This window comes from Pseudorca crassidens, chromosome 6 (genome assembly GCF_039906515.1).
Source record: "Pseudorca crassidens isolate mPseCra1 chromosome 6, mPseCra1.hap1, whole genome shotgun sequence".
Taxonomy (NCBI): Eukaryota; Metazoa; Chordata; class Mammalia; order Artiodactyla; family Delphinidae; genus Pseudorca; species Pseudorca crassidens.
Window position 1 is genome coordinate 124,373,631 of NC_090301.1, and position 16,177 is coordinate 124,389,807.

At 37.8% G+C, this 16,177-nt stretch overlaps 1 protein-coding gene across 9 annotated transcripts in view; it reads right to left on the bottom strand.

The window, feature by feature from the left end:
* IWS1 (interacts with SUPT6H, CTD assembly factor 1) overlaps positions 1–16,177 on the bottom strand; it is a 66,164-nt gene that overhangs the window by 26,566 nt on the left and 23,421 nt on the right. For 7 of the 9 annotated variants that reach the window (XR_010944500.1, XR_010944499.1, XM_067742256.1 and 4 more), the window contains exons 4-11: positions 15,513–15,702; positions 14,911–14,968; positions 9,472–9,569; positions 8,178–8,328; positions 6,412–6,494; positions 4,833–4,962; positions 3,594–3,711; positions 536–647 (exon numbers count right to left, since the gene is read on the bottom strand). Coding sequence is in view for 6 of the 9 variants with exons in the window: in XM_067742256.1 (XP_067598357.1) it covers positions 536–647; positions 3,594–3,711; positions 4,833–4,962; positions 6,412–6,494; positions 8,178–8,328; positions 9,472–9,569; positions 14,911–14,968; positions 15,513–15,702 (940 nt within the window). In the remaining 3 variants the exon portion in view is untranslated. The remainder of the gene's footprint in view (positions 1–535; positions 648–3,593; positions 3,712–4,832; positions 4,963–6,411; positions 6,495–8,177; positions 8,329–9,471; positions 9,570–14,910; positions 14,969–15,512; positions 15,703–16,177) is intronic. The other 2 variants (XM_067742254.1, XR_010944501.1) reach the window with 2 other exon arrangements.

Sequence of the window (16,177 nt, forward strand, 5' to 3'; positions counted from 1 at the left end):
CAGGACCTTATAACTAAGGAAAAAAGAGCAAAATGAAATCTCAAACTTAGACCACCATTAGGTCCTTTACACTGGATCAGGGAAAATAATTCCTAATATTGTATTATAAAAGTACTACTTATTTTAATGATCATTGCACACCAGGTTTCACTCACCTGTAATGACCCTGCCATCTTGGATGCAACTACATCCAGTTTATTGATACAAATCGAAAATTTTTTTTTCTCTTAAGGATCTGGAAATGGGACTGAGAAAGTTTTTTCTGCAAGAGGCTGAAACAACCTAAGCAACCTCCAGAACGGTGGCAGAGGCCAGATCCAACCAGAAAAGCCTGGGATGGGAGCGGGTGTGGAGCTTCACTGTACACTACCACATTTAAACTAAAAAGTATCATGAACTACAAGACATATCAAGCAGAGGAAAGACAAAATCCTACCATCTTGTAGATTTCTTAATGATCTTAATTACCAACCCCCGCCCTGAGTTATCGCAACAATAACGTTTACTCCACTTACTCATACCTGTTCCCTCCTACCTGTTCATTCTTCGCCGTTGAGGCATCTGTTCTAGGTCTCTCTGCTCCCTTTCTTCTCTTGTCATTCCTTTGTAGTTTGAGGTAAGACCAAATATAGGCCGAGACCATTCATCTACAACAGAGAAAAATTAATTATTTAGCCCATAAAGTAGCATTTCTACTACCATTCTTTGAAATAATCATACCCTAGTGTAAAGTCATATTCTAGGCATTAAGAACATTCTTTCCTTAAAGATAACATTATTTCAGGACCATTTGTAGAATAAACACAGCATGATACCAGCATCACAACTAGCTCCAGCTGATTCAGAAAATTCAATATAAAAAGATCACTTAAACCTGTAATCACCACAGAGGCTTAAAGAAAGTAACATCTAACTCACTTTGAAGGTCATCAACTAGCTGTGTTATTTCATAAAGACAGTTTAATTTCTAAATTTAGTCTCCTGAAAACAGAAAATCTTTTTTTTTTTTTAAATTGAAGTATGGTTGATTTACAATATTTAGTTTCAGGTGTACAGCATAGTGATTTTTTTTTTTTTTTTTTTTTTTTTGCAGTACGCAGGCCTCTCTCTCACTGTTGTGGCCTCGCCCCTTGCGGAGCACAGGCTCTGGATGCGCAGGCTCAGCGGCCATGGCTCACGGGCCTAGCCGCTCCGCGGCATGTGGGATCTTCCCGGACCAGGGCACGAACCCGCGTCCCCTGCATCGACAGGCGGACTCTCAACCACCGCGCCACCAGGGAAGCCCGTGATTCTTTTTTTGGCAGATGCTTTTTCCATTATAGGTTATTATCCCCTGTGCTATACAGTGTATCTTTATTGCTTATCTATTTCACATATAATATTTTGTATCTGCTAATCCCATACTCCTAATTTGTTCCTCCCCGCTTCTCTCTCCCCTTTGATAACCGTAAGTTTGTTTTCTATGTCTGTATGTCTGTTTCTGTTTTGTATACAGATTCATTTGTATTATTTTCTAGATTCCACATATAAGTGATATCATATAGTACTTGTCTTTGTCTGACAAGTACTATATGATATCACTTATATGTGGAATATATATTTCACTAAGCACAATATTCTCTAGGTCCATCATGTTGCTGCAAATGGCAATATTTCATTCTTTTTATGGCTCAGTAGTATTCCGTTGTATACATGCACCACATCTTATTAAGCCAACTGTCTGTTGATGGGCATTTGGATTGCTTCCATGTCTTGGCTATCATAAATAATGCTGCTATGAACATTGGGATACATGTACCTTTTTGAATTAGAGTTTTCATTTTTTTTCTGGATATATATCCAGGAGTGGAATTGCTGGATAGTATGAAAGTTCCACTTTTAGTTTTTTAAGGAACTTCCATATTGTTTTCCATAGTGGCTGCACCAATTTACATTCCCACCAATTATGTAGAAGGGTTCCCTTTTCTCTACACCCTCTCCAGCATTTATTAGTTGCAGACTTATTGATGATGGCCATTCTGACTGGTGTGAGGTGAAACCTCACTGTGGTTTTGATTTTCATTTCTCTCATAATTAGCAATGTTGAGCATCTTTTCATGTGCCTGTTGGCCATCTGAATATCTTCTTTGGAGAAATGTCTATTTAGGTCCTCTGCCCATTTTTTTTAATGGTTTTTTTTTTTTTGATATTGAATTGCATGAGCTGTTTGTATATTTTGGATATTAACCCCTTGTTGGTCACATCATTTACAAATACTGAAAACAGAAAGTCTTGAAATTCCTCTACTTTCTTACTCTAGCCAAAAACAACTCCCTTATTACTTGTCAAAATGGTCTAAATCTTTAAAAATTACATTTTGATAGAGCAGATGCAGGGTCTGTACTTCATTAAGTCTAAGAAAGCTCCTAAGGTGATCACACAAAAAAGTACTACATGTGCACTGTTTAGCCAGTAAAAGTCCAAAGGTGCCAGCTGATGTCTTTGTTCTTATCACTGCATTGTATCAAAACAAGAAAGGACCTTTACAGACAGAACACAGGTGTTGTCAAACTAAGAAGCAAGGAGTCTCAGGGGAGTCTATATCTCTTTAAAAACTGACCGGCTGTCCCCAACCCTGGATTCAGAATCACCTGTAGTACATGACAGGTACCAGTGGGAACAGTTTGCTTCTCTCTTGCCTAGGGCAAAAATAACGTCGAGAACCACTGCATCAAAGCATCAAATGCTTATTGTTTAATAGGCAATAAACTACAGATTATTAATAAGATCGAAGATATAATACTTCTCTAGTTTATAAAAAAAATTAAATTTCTCGAAAGGCTTTTGATAGTCTTAAACATTCAACAGAAAAATAACTACTGTATTCAGATACAAAAGTAGTTACTATTTCAAATTAGTGTTGAAGTTTAAAAATTTCTTTCCAACACAAAGCACAGGAAGAGTTAAGGAGGATGATGAAGACGCATGTGGTGTTCATAAACAATATGGCAACTGAGTAAATGAACTTCAGTTAGATTCCTCTGGATTTCGCTGTTATCATTAAGTAATAACACACAAAGGCTTTGGAGACCATTATAAAAATGACAACAGCAGCAGCAGTGGCTAACATTTCTTGAAGACTTACTGTATTCTAGGCACCATGCTTTACATACACCTTCTCACTTATTCTTTAAGACAACCCAAACTAAACACATAATTCTCTGTTTCACAGAGGAGGAAACCAAGGCTTAGAGCTTAAATCACTAGCCCAAGGATATGCAGTAAGGTAGGTGGTAAATCTAGGATTTGAACCCAGGTATGACCGACTCCAGGGCCGACATTCTAATCCCTCTCTCTCTACGTGCTCCTGATCCATGATTAGAAAATGCATCATTTTACTTGTTATATACTGGATAGCATACTTAAATATACTGAGAAGCATTTTAAGTCTAAGGGAAAAAAGCTTAGTACCTACAAGAAGGTATCAAAAAATTTTCCTACTCCATTTCATTGACTCATTTTAAATGAAAATTGGTAAAAATATAGTTAGCTTTTATATATACACGTCTCTGTATATACATAAACACACCAAACAAAAAGTAAAATGTACATACTGATTAATTTCCCTGCCATGTCCTTGTTGGACCTTGATTCCTTGGGGTGTTTATAAAGATACATCACTGCTCGTCCAATCCCACTATGCTTCAGGGTCTCCTGGCTCACACTAGGTAGCTGGGGAACATAAACACAGACATACATATTAATCATTCTGAAGCTGGGAGTCCTGCCAATCTACTCTAGCGGGCCTGCAAGACCTGGTTCATTCACAACAGAACAAATAACAAAAAAGTTATATTTTCAAGGATCTATGGACACTGAACACAAAGATACTTTGTGTTTACATCAGTAGTTGAGAGTTCAGTACTACCACTGAGTTGAAGTAAAACTTAACAGTGTGAGAAAGTGTGAACTAAGCATCCTCAGAGGTTAGCAGCTTAATAAATCAAGGGTCCTCTCAGGCCTCTGAACCAAACAGACCTAAGTCTGAACCCAACCACAGCCATCTGCTAGCTATGTGACCTTGGACAAGTCATTTAACTTCTCTGAGTCTTAATTTCCTCATCTGTAAAATGGAGATAATACACCTACCTTGCAGGTTTGTTGTGAGGAATAAATAAACCTATATATTTAAAAAACACCTGGCACGTAGCAGGTTCCTCGGGAATTCCTTCAGAAGTTAAGTAGCTTGCCCAAGGTGTCTCAGCCACATAAAGGTGGCCCAGATCAAGATTCAAATGCATGCTTATCTGATGCTGAAGCTGGTGCTCTTTCGACTTCAAGTGCCTCCCTACAACATGCCCACTACTATACTACTCTTCTCAGATAAACCAGAGCTACTCCAAGATCTTTTTTCCTTCAATACCACAGTCACACGAAGTTTTAAAAGGCCTTCCTTTTTTTTTTTTTTTTTCTTGCGGTACGTGGGCCTCTCACTGTTGTGGCCTCTCCCGTTGCAGAGCACAGGCTCTGGATGCCCAGGCTCAGTGGCCATGGCTCACGGGCCCAACTGCTCCACGGCATGTGGGATCTTCCCGGACTGGGGCACAAACCCGTGTCCCCTGCATTGGCAGGCGGACTCTCAACCACTGCGCCACCAGGGAAGCCCAAAGGCCTACCTTTTATGCTCATTTTATTTGGTATGTTCCTAATAAACACACCTAATAAAACTCCTCTTCTGATAGGCTGTGGCAGAGAGACTATACAAATATATGGCAAAATACAGAGGTTATGATAATACAAACCACAGTGGATAACTAATGAAGAGCAAACAAGTCAGATTATCTGCCTCTGACCTCTTGCAGAATCTTCAACAGCTCTTCTCGAATCTTTAGTGCCGGCAAACTCCTATCTGGTAGAGGGGAGAGCCATTCTTTGATGGCAGACATCACACCACTGTCAATAAATGTTTCTTTAAGGTCCTGCCTGTAATAAGAGGAAGAATTAAAAAAAAAAAAGTCAAGTCTATGAATGTTGTTTCTATTGTAGCTTCCTTTGGATTTTCTTACAGATTTAGTGATGTTTCCAAAAACTGCTTTTAAAAACTGACTCATATACATTATTCACTGAGCACCTATTCATAGACTTCAACAGCCAATATGAAATTTAGTTCCTATTTTCAAGAAACAAACAGACTTGATAGGTAAAGATGATGTGTTAAAGGAAAAAAAACCCACCAAATTGCAAAAGGTAATGCTGATATGAATGGTACAGACTGTAAGAATAATGAGCTTTAATTATTACAGCTAAGAAAAAAAAATGTTTTATCTATGAGAATAGTGATCCTCAAACTGTTTCAAGCAAGACAGAACCCAGAATTGTGCTATTCTTTGCAGGACACCAGGGAGAATACCATTCTCCTAGCAGAAAAAAAATCCCAATGAATACTGATACTATTCAAATTCCATTTTATGTACTAGAATCAATTATGGTAACAGGGAACATGACATTATATACATGAAATCTGGCACAGATAATTTTTTCTGTTGGGATAGAGGTAGCAATCTTCTAGTAGAAAGTCCTAGACCATATGGCTGGCTCATTGGTGTACTAATGCACTTCTTTAGCCATCAAAAGAAGGCTACTGCTGAGTTCAAGGAGAAATCAAAGTTGCTCAGGAATGTGAGCAAACCAATGAAAAGAACCTGCAGAAGGACCAGTGACATAATTCATGATATAACAGGACACATGAGTCTTATTCAATATGTGCTTCAAGTAGTCTCCCAGCATTTTTGCTCTGTTCTCAATCACATTGGGAAAAAAGATGCAATTTTACCAGACTCTAAACAGTCTATAAAGAACAAAATAAGTGGTTTCCAAGTTTTTCTTTCATTAATATCAGTTTGCTATTTGTTCTGTTTGCATCATGCATCAAAGTGTAAGAAAAATTTGCGATGAAGTAATAATCTAGGAAATTCTATTCATTATTATTTTTCTGTAGGTTGACAGAAGGCAATCATTCTTTAATCTCTCTAGAATACTAGTACATAGCTTGAATATCATTCCATTAAAAGGGAACACTTTTTCGGACTTCCATGGTGGCACAGTGGTTAAGAATCCGCCTGCCAATGCAGAGGACACGGGTTTGATCCCTGGTCCGGGAAGATCCCACATGCTGTGGAGCAGCTAAGCCCGTGTGCCACAACTACTGAGCCTGGGCTCTAGAGCCCGCAAGCCACTACTAAAGCCTGCACACCTACAGCCCGTGCTCCGCAACAAGAGAAGTCACGGCAATGAGAAGCAAGCACACCGCAATGAAGAGCAGACCCTGCTCGCTGCAACTAGAGAAAGCCCGCGTGCAGCAAAGAAGACCCAATGTAGTCAATAAATAAATAAATAAATGGAAACACTTTTCCAAGGAAACAGAATACTTACTTCTTAAGGTGCATGACCACAGTAGGTAATAATGTTAATTTTTTCAGTGCTGGCTTTTTTTGATTATTCAACTGTCTGTCTTCCTATCCAGGAAGAAAAAGATTGAAAAAAAAAAAAGGGCAATTGTTAATAGTGAATTATAACCACTATAATTCTAAACTTTAAATATAATAAAGCAGCAATTTCTCCGAGACACTACAGTTTTTCCTACAAGAAAGAATAATTACATAAAGAATAGACTTTCTGCAGAGCCAAAACCCACAAAACTATTAGAATAACTAGTTTTAACAACTACAAATCGAGAGGAACAATTTTAATTTAAAATACTGGCATAACTATCAAGTTTTCAGAGTTCATTCAAGGTACAAATTATACATGGAAAAATTTGGTTTATCATCAAGAATAATTTTGCAGCTATGGGGCCTGTAAGAAAGATAAAAGAATACGTTATTAAAGAAGAGTTTTAGTATTTGCTTGGGTATTTTTTCCCTAGTTTTTTTTTTTTTTTTTTGTCAGACCACACAGCTTATGGGATCTTAGTTCCCCAACCAGGGATCGAGCCCGGGCCCTCGGCAATGAGAGCGCAGAGTCCTAACCACTGGGTGACCAGGGAATTCCCCCTACTTTTTTAATTATAGAAAATTTTAAATTCTACAGACATACAAAACAAAATAATACACTCCTGTCATGTACATTTCAACAATTAAACACACATGGCCAGTCTTATTTAGCTATCTCTCTAGCTACTTTTCCCTTCACACTTGAATAATTTTGCAACAAATCCTAGACACACGTCATTGGATTATAAATACTTCAGCAAGTGTCTCTAAAAGAGCAGGACTTGTTTTTAAACATAATACTTGGGCAATTTTTACAATTTGAGCAGAATTTTTAAATGCAGTGAGTTAAATGCAATCATTTGATCAGAGACAAAAGAATGACACAGGTTTATAACATAATAAATATGAGTTTATAATTTTTTGTATGTGAAGAAACATCACTTTGTGGTAAACTAGCAGAACCTGAGAACAAGATCACTCCCCCATAAAACCAGCAAACCAATTCAGCTAAAAAGGCCCATTTTACTTAATACTTAGTCTTTTCACTTTTTTCCTAAAACACACTACTTAAAAGTTAAAATTATTGGGGCTTCCCTGGTAGCGCAGTGGTTGAGAGTCCGCCTGCCGATGCAGGGCACATGGGTTCGTGCCCCGGTCCGGGAAGATCCCACATGCCGCGGAGCGGCTGGGCCCGTGAGCCATGGTTGCTAAGCCTGCGTGTCCGGAGCCTGTGCTCCGCGACGGGAGACGCCACAACAGTGAGAGGCCCGCGTACCGCAAAAAAAATAAATAAATAAAATTATTTCCATGCTTAAAATTTAGAACAGTAAATGCTTATTATAAAAAAAAACAAAGTATTTTTAATGTAGTTTAAGCAAGGATTAAGTGTAAAAAAACAAAATGGCCGGAATTCCCTGGTGGTCCAATAGTTAAGATTCTGCACATTCACTGCCAAGGGTCTGGGATCAATCGCTGGTAGGGGAACTAAGATCTCATAAGCTGCATGGCGAAAACAACAAAACAAAACAGGGACTTCCTTGGCAGTCGAGCAGTTAAGACTCCATGCTTCCAATGCAGGGGACGCAGGTACGATCCCTGGTCTGGGAACTAAGATCCCACATGCCTCGCAAACAAACAAAACAAAAAAGGCCACATAATCAATTATGTGGGAGAAAGAAAGATGAAGCTAGAAGTGACCTATCTCACCTCAGCAGCTTCATTCATCTTGACAATCATGGCGCTCACAACGTCGTCGGCATCACTAATAAAAGTACCACCATCACGGTTACGCCTGCGCTTGCCACTCATGCTCTTTTTCCGCTGTAACATCATCTCAAAGTCCGACAGAAAGTCCATGCTAAGCAGTAACCCAAAATTAAGTGAAATATAAATTCCCTTTTAAATATACATTTTCTTTTATGACAGTTAAGAACCACCAACTTTCTTAATTCTAACTCAGTGAAGTGCTACTTTCTTTTAAAGTGCAAGTACTTTAAAAATTGCTTTTAAAAGAACAAGTGATCATAAATTTTATGCTCAACTTCCCAACGGTTACACATTAAATACTAATAGCCCTACACCTTCATACACTATGTTCACGCTTACATGTGTTAGCCTGAAAAAGAACATTTCAAATTTCAAGTTTTGCCTGCCACTCCATGGTTCAGTTTTAGTTGCATTGCCTTTCTGCGGGGGGAAAGAGTGGTTTTCAATTATCTGAATATTTTTGTCTTATACAGAATAAGTAGGGGAAAAAACCCCGCTGTTTTTTAGTGATAAGAAGTATAACTCTCCAAACATAATGTGACTGAGATGAAGATGGAGATCTACAAATCTGCTAAGAGCCTCAAAAAGACTTTGTAGCTTTCATCTGAATCTTTACACTTAACGAGGAGCTAATATGCTCTCTGCCTCTATCATATAAATAAGATGATATGGTTTATAATTTAATTTCCAAAGGTACCGCCAAACTCATTCAGCTTAATTCTTGCATGTCACTAGGAATTAAAGCATCATCTTTATAAACAGTAACTAACAAATCATTCTATGTTTGTCACCTTTCATGACACTAGATTCTTCTGAACATAGATTCCAACCATCTCAACAAAACTATGTGAAATACAATCAAGGAATATTTTGTATCTAAAACATCCCCCCGGGACCCCCAAATCAGCTTTCTCTCTCTCTCAAAAAAAAAAGTTTTTATTAGGTTATTTTTCAGAAGAACTTACTTGGTGAGATATAAATTAAAAGCCTGGCAACCATATAGTCCCACAAATTAAGACAGCTGAGCACAGGGCAAATGACAGAAAAATAACAGCAGCAAATAATTTTTGGACAGCACTGTATACAGAGAAGTAGATGGGAGAACAAAAATGGAAGATTCTTTCCTACACTTAATCAGGAACCAAAATAAGAAAAACAAAGTTCGTTAGTCTCTACCTTCATTTTTAAAGTTCTCTTTAATAAAGTCCTTTTTTAAAAAATAAAACAAACTTACTGTTTTCCTCTCTTTATGTTATCATCAGAATCTGAATCTTCTGCTTCTTTTACCTGTGTTTCACTTTTTTCTTCTTCCAAATCTTCTTGGTTAAAACCCTAAAGGAAGGGTAAGTTAGCTGGAGTTACCGCAACCTCATTACAGACTCTCTTCTATGTAACTGCTCTTAATTTTTTGCATCTTTAAAGTAATACATTCATAAAGAATAAAGATTAAGAAGATATCAAAAGACATATAGCAAAAAAACCTCCCTCCCACCCTAGCCCTTAGTGTTACTAGTTTTCTTGTCTCCTTCTTCATTTTTAAGGCTTTAGATGATTTCACCAAATAACTGCAACCATAATTTAAACGAAATTTCCCTGATGATATTTAGGTATGTGTATTTGAAATTTTGAGAAACATCTGCAAACTGTCTTCTATAGAGGTTACACCAAATTAACTCTCCTTCCAGGAAAGCACAAATTCACCTGTTTCCTCACCTTCCCACTACTACGGCAGGTTATCAAGCATTAATATTTGCAATCTCTGGACTGAAAAAAACAAAAGGCATCTCTGTAGCTTCCTTTGCATCCTCTTATTATGAGTAAAGCTGGGCATTTCTCATGTTTCAAAGCCATCTGTTGCTATTTCTCTGTGAACTCTCAATATCCTATGGCCAGTTTTCCATTGGATCTTTGTCTTATTGGTATGGAAAATCTCTTTAAAAATTAGGGAAATTAGACCTTGCTACATGACGGGAACTGCACAATCCTGACATCTGTACAGTTTGATTTTGTTTATGGTAATGTTTTCTGGGTATAATTTTTAATTTTTTATGTAATTTAAATGGTCAGTCTTTTCTTTGTAGCTTCCAACTTTCATGTTATACTTAGAAAGGCCTCCCCAATGGTTCCCCTAGTATGCTGTTTTCTACACTGAACTGAATCCATAATCAAGTTGATGTCCACTCTCCACACTAGAGAAACATATCTTATGCTTGTAAAATGTTGCTTAACTGAGTATAAGCCCCATGAGGGCAATGTCCAAACAATCTCTGGCATACAAGCTCTCGAATATTTGTTGAATGAATTCTTTTCTATTTTCTTTAGGTTTATTTACTATTTTTCTACCATCTTGAATTAGACTCTAAATTCATCTACTTTCATCCTCTCTTGCTTTAGTAATGAAAGTACTGACTTTTTTTTTAACACAAGAACTATTTAACAAGTAAGTTTTAAATTTTGGGGTGGCAAGGGTGCTTTTATGTGCTAATTTTGTTACTAATTTTTAATTTCATTGCATTCAGAAAATGTTGTCTATAGTTTGTACATTTTGCAAAAGCTTGATTTAAATTTTATATGGAAATACAAAGAACCAAGAAAAGCCAAGACAATCTTAGAGAATAACAACCTTAAAGGACATAAATAACCAAATATCAAGGGTTATGCATTAATGGTGCAAGGATAGACCAATGGAACAGAAAAGATACTTCAGAAACAGATTAGAAAATATATACATACTCGATTTATGACAAAGGTGGCAGAATAGTGGAAAAGGATAGTCTGGTTCAACTAGATACTACAAACGGGGGGCGGAAATCTTGACTATCTCATATATACTGCACACAAAAGCCCATTCCAGGTGGACAATATAACTGAATGAAAAAGATAAAATAATCAAGCTTCGAAAGAATAACTCAGGAAAATATTTTTATAACCTTGGGGATAGGCAAAAATTTCTTACAATTCAAAAAACTTTCAACATAAACGAAAAGACTGGTAAAGTTGATTTACACTAAAATTAAGAACTTTTGCTCATCAAAGACTCCATTTAAAAACTGAAAATGCAAGCCACTGAACAGAAGATATTTTTATCTTTTATAATCTCCAAAGGGCTTATATCTGGATTATATAAAAACAGACACTTCTCTTTTCTATCTTTCCTGGTTTTTTGGTCTTGATTATTCCATTGTTTACATTCCACTTAGATTACAGATCTGTTCATTCTCTTCGCAGTTCTGTCAATTTTTGTTTTGCTTATACATATTTAAAGTCATATTACTAGGTACACGGCTAGGTACAATTTTAAACCCTTTTTTCAATATAAAGGGACCCTCTTTACCTCGAACAATGGTTTTTGCCTTAAAGTCTACGTCGTTGATATTCATATAAGCTACACCAGTTTTCTTTTGGCTAGTGTTCGGAGAGAGTACCTTTTTCCATCCTTTTATTTTCAACTCTATCTTCTGTTTCAGATGAATTTCAAAATTAATATATAGCTGGTTTTTAAAATCCAGTCTTTAATTTGTCCTTTAATTGGAGCACTTAATATATTTCAGTGTGATTTCTGATATTATCAAAGTTTATATCTGCTATCTTACTATGTACTACTTTCTAAATGTCCCCCTGTTCTATATTTCTTTTTCTCTTTTCTTGCTTTCTTTTGGATTGACTAGCTTCTATTATTTCATTCTTCTCTCTCTATTAGGTTGGAAGTTACACATTCCATTAGTCTTTTTAGAGATTACAATGCACATCCTAACTTACCAAAGACTACTAATGTACTTTTACATACATTTGCAAAGACCTGAGAACATTTCAATTCCATGTAAACACCCAACCTGTCACTGCCGTCATGTTTTAATTTCATATGCATTTTAAACCACACCAGACGTGACTGTTTTGGATGGTCATTACACATTTAGACCTAGCCACACGCTTTTGTTGCTCTTTTTCCCTTCCTGCATCCTTCACCTTCCACCTGAGATTTTCTTTCTGCCTTTAGTATTTCCTTCAGTTGGCATTTTGGTAAGATGAAATAAGCAGGGAATCTTCATTCCTGAAAAGAATTTTTACTGAATATAAAAGAACTTTTAAGTTTGCAGTTATTGGATTCTATTACTTCTGTTGAGAAGTTAGCTATTAAAATAACAGTTGCCTCTCTGAATGTAATATCTTTTCCCCTTTGGCTGCTTTAAAGACTTTCCTGTTTTCTTTGGTTTCTTGCAATTTTCCTGTGGTGTATTGGGTTGGCCAAAAAGTTCATTCAGGTTTTTCCGTAAGATGTTACAGAAAGGGACTTCCCTGGTGGTCCACTGGTTATGACTCCACGCTCCCAATGCAGGGGGCCCGGGTTCGATCCCTGGTCAGGCAACTAGATCCCACATGCATGCCGCAACTGAGAGTCCGCGTGCTGCAACTAAATATCCTGCATACCACAACTAAAGATCCCGCGTGCCGCCACTAAGACCTGGCCCAGCCAAATAAATTAATTAATTTTAAAAAAAGTTACGGGCTTCTCTGGTGGTGCAGTGGTTGGGAGCCCGCCTGCCGGTGCGGGGGACACGGGTACGGGGCCTGGTCCAGGAAGATCCCATGTGCCGCGGGGCAGCTGGGCCTGGGCACCACAGCTATTAAGTCTGCGCTCTGGAGCCCGCAGGCCACAACTGCTGGTCCTGTGTGCCGCAGCTGCTGGGGCCCGTGTGCCTGGAGCCCATGCTCCGCAGCAGGAGAGGCCACCACAGTGAGAGGCCCCACGTCTCAGCAAAGAGGGGTCCCCGCTTGCTGCAACGGGGAGAGGGCCCGTGCGCAGCAGTGGGGACCCAGTGCAACCAGAAGTAAATAATGATTAATTTTTTTTAAAAAAGTTACAGAAAAACCCGAACGAACTTTTTGGCCAACCCAATATTTAAGTGTAGATTGCTTTGTTTTTATCCTGCTTGCAATTTGTAGAACTTCTAGACTCTATGGCTTTATGAATCATTTCTTTAAATATTGTTTCTGATATATATACATATACATTTCCTCCCCTCTCCTTCTGGGATTCCAAGTCACTCTGTTAACCTTCTCATGCATAATTTATGTTTTATTTTTTACATTTTCCACACTAATATCAATGCTTCATTCTACATAGTTCCTTCTATTTATTTATTTAGTTAGTTGTGGCAGGTCCTGGTTGCAGCAGGCGGGCTCCTTAGTTCCTTCTATTTATTTATTTATTTAGTTGCAGCAGGTGGGTTCCTTAGTTGTGGCATGCATACTCTTAGTTGTGGCATGCACGTGGGATCTAGTTCCCTGACCAGGGATTGAAACTGGGCTCTCTGCATTGGGAACGCAGAGTCTTAATCACGGTGCCACCAGGGAACTCCCTCTACATAGTTCCTTCTAACTTACCTTCCAGTTCACTCATTTTCTTTTCAAATACGTCTAATCTGTTGTTAAACTCATCCACCAAGTTTTTAATTTCAGTTACTATATTTTCAAAGTTCCAGAATTTCTACTTGGTTCTTTTTCAGGTATTTAAAAAAAAACTGTTTGCTCTAAGAAACTTTTCAATCCTTTACCTTGCTAAACATATATATATTAAAGGCAATATCTAAAATTCCTATATCTAGAGCCCCTAGGTCTATTTCTGTTATCTGCTGTTACTATTGTTTCTTTTTAAATGTTACAGATAAGTGTGTACTGTGTATTTGAAAAACTACAGAAATAACTGGAGGTCTGTGATGATGTTACTTTTGTCCTGAAAGGATTTCTGTTTGCATATGTCAGGTGGCTGAGAGCCAGCCAATGGTTTAAGAATCACTGCAATCAAACTTCTGAGACTTAGGGAGGGTGACGGAAGAGGGAAGAGATATGGGAACATATGTATATGTATAACTGATTCACTTTGTTATAAAGCAGAAACTAACACACCATTGTAAAGCAATTATACTCCAATAAAGATGTTAAAAAAAAAAAACAAAAAAACTTCTGAGACTGAGGTTCTCTATGTTGCTAGATGACTCAAAGATGGCCTAAAATCTGAGCAAAGGCTATTCTAACTTCCAGTTCACCCTTAATCCTAGCAGTCTCAATCCCGAGCATGGGGTTTTCAGGGTCCCCTAACCTCAGCAGGCCCCGACCTTCCGGTTTTCGCTCTTAAGCCTTGAGGCAATCAAAAATAAATTTAGCCTCTCAGCTTGAGTAGACGAACATCCCAGAACAAGCAGTTCTAAATGGTGAGCTTACCTCTTTAGGTTTCTATCTTTTGCTGGTTTTTGGCTTAGTAATTCTTTGTTACCTAGTTCTTATGATGATGAGCAGATTTTTTTAACATTTTGTCTAGCTTCTGTAGTTGTCCTTAGCAGAAGGGCTGGTCCAAATTACCTCACGTGCCATTGCTATCATCAGAAGCTCCGTAACTGCTGTGATTCTTTCTCTTTAGCATTATAAAGCGCGTTTCATTGTCTCTTAATGTGTTCCTTCCTCCCTTTAATTCAATTTTGCCCGTTATTTTCCTTTTATGTCTTTGTAGACCCCTTTATTTCACTTTCTGAATACCTTTGTTCTAGATTTTTCTACTGGATACATCATAGCTATTTATTTCTACTTATTGGAATCTCCTACTAGACACCCACTGCCATAAAAACAAAAAAAGCATAGCATAATCAAAGAGGAAATCTTTCCGTCTAATACTTACTGTAAATTCTTCCTCCTCCTCATCACCAGATTCTCCAAATATGTCTGCAATAAGATTTCTAGAAAATATAAAAAACTTTCATTTGCTTTCTTCTCATTTGCATAGGAATCAAAATATTTTTCTAATAGGGTATAATTTAGTAACAGTAAAACATGCAGATCTCAAGTGTCCATCTCAATGGGTTTTGACACATTCACGTAACCCTTACCCTAACAGAACAGTTCCATCTCCCCAGAAAGTTCCCTTGTGGCCCTTTCTAGTCAGTCCCCCCTATCAACATCCCAGAGGCAACCACCACTCTGATTTCCACCACCACAGATTAGTTTTGCCTGTTCTTGAACCTCACATAAGTGGAATCAGATAACATGTCCTCTTTACTTCTTTCACTTAAAATAATATTTTTGAGGTTCATCCATGTTGTAGCATGCAGCAATAGTTCAGGACCTAAAATCCTGAATGCCCCAAGGTCATGAAATTAGGCAGGGTATATTGTATTACACCTCAACACGGAATTTTAATACAAGTTTAAAAACCCTGAAAGACAAACCCCTCTCTACCGCCTTGTATGAACCCTGGGAAGTTCAGGTTACACTGCCACTTACTCTTCTTCATTCCCTGACTCACTATCACTCCCAAACAGGTCCTTCTCTTCATTTTTCTTATCAGACAATTCTCTCCCTGCTTCTTCTTCACTGTCAGATGCTATCGTCTTCTCTCTTTTGCCTGATTTGTCTGACATAACATCACTGTCAGAGTCATCTGCATCAGAGACAACACGACTCTTCTTTGCTGCTGTTGAAAAAAAAATCATCATTAATCTTACTCCATCACAGTCACTGTATTACTAAGTACAACAGGTGCTCTAAAATGTCAGTACGTGGCCAAAACCAAAGGCCTCATGATACACAGTTTAGAATAAAAAATAAATAAATAGCTAAAAGATGCAGAGTCATCTTACAATTACCTGCTATATAGGAAAAAGTGGCCAAAAGATGAAGACTGGCATCAATAGCTACCTTTCCTCTGGGGGAACAGAGAAAATAAGAGTAGAATCCCTTGTCTGCTGCCTAATATTAGCAGAACTCTAAAGGCTTGGATATTCTTTTGTGGAATCCCCATGCTCCTCAGTCATCCATCACTGCTCAATCTGGAATTTCTCATCTACCTTAGTAAACTGCACATGTGGTGCTCTTTTCCCTTCTCCTTTAACAACTGTCGGGTTATAAAGAAATGCCTTTTCCCAAAAAGATGTTTCATAAAAAAGTAA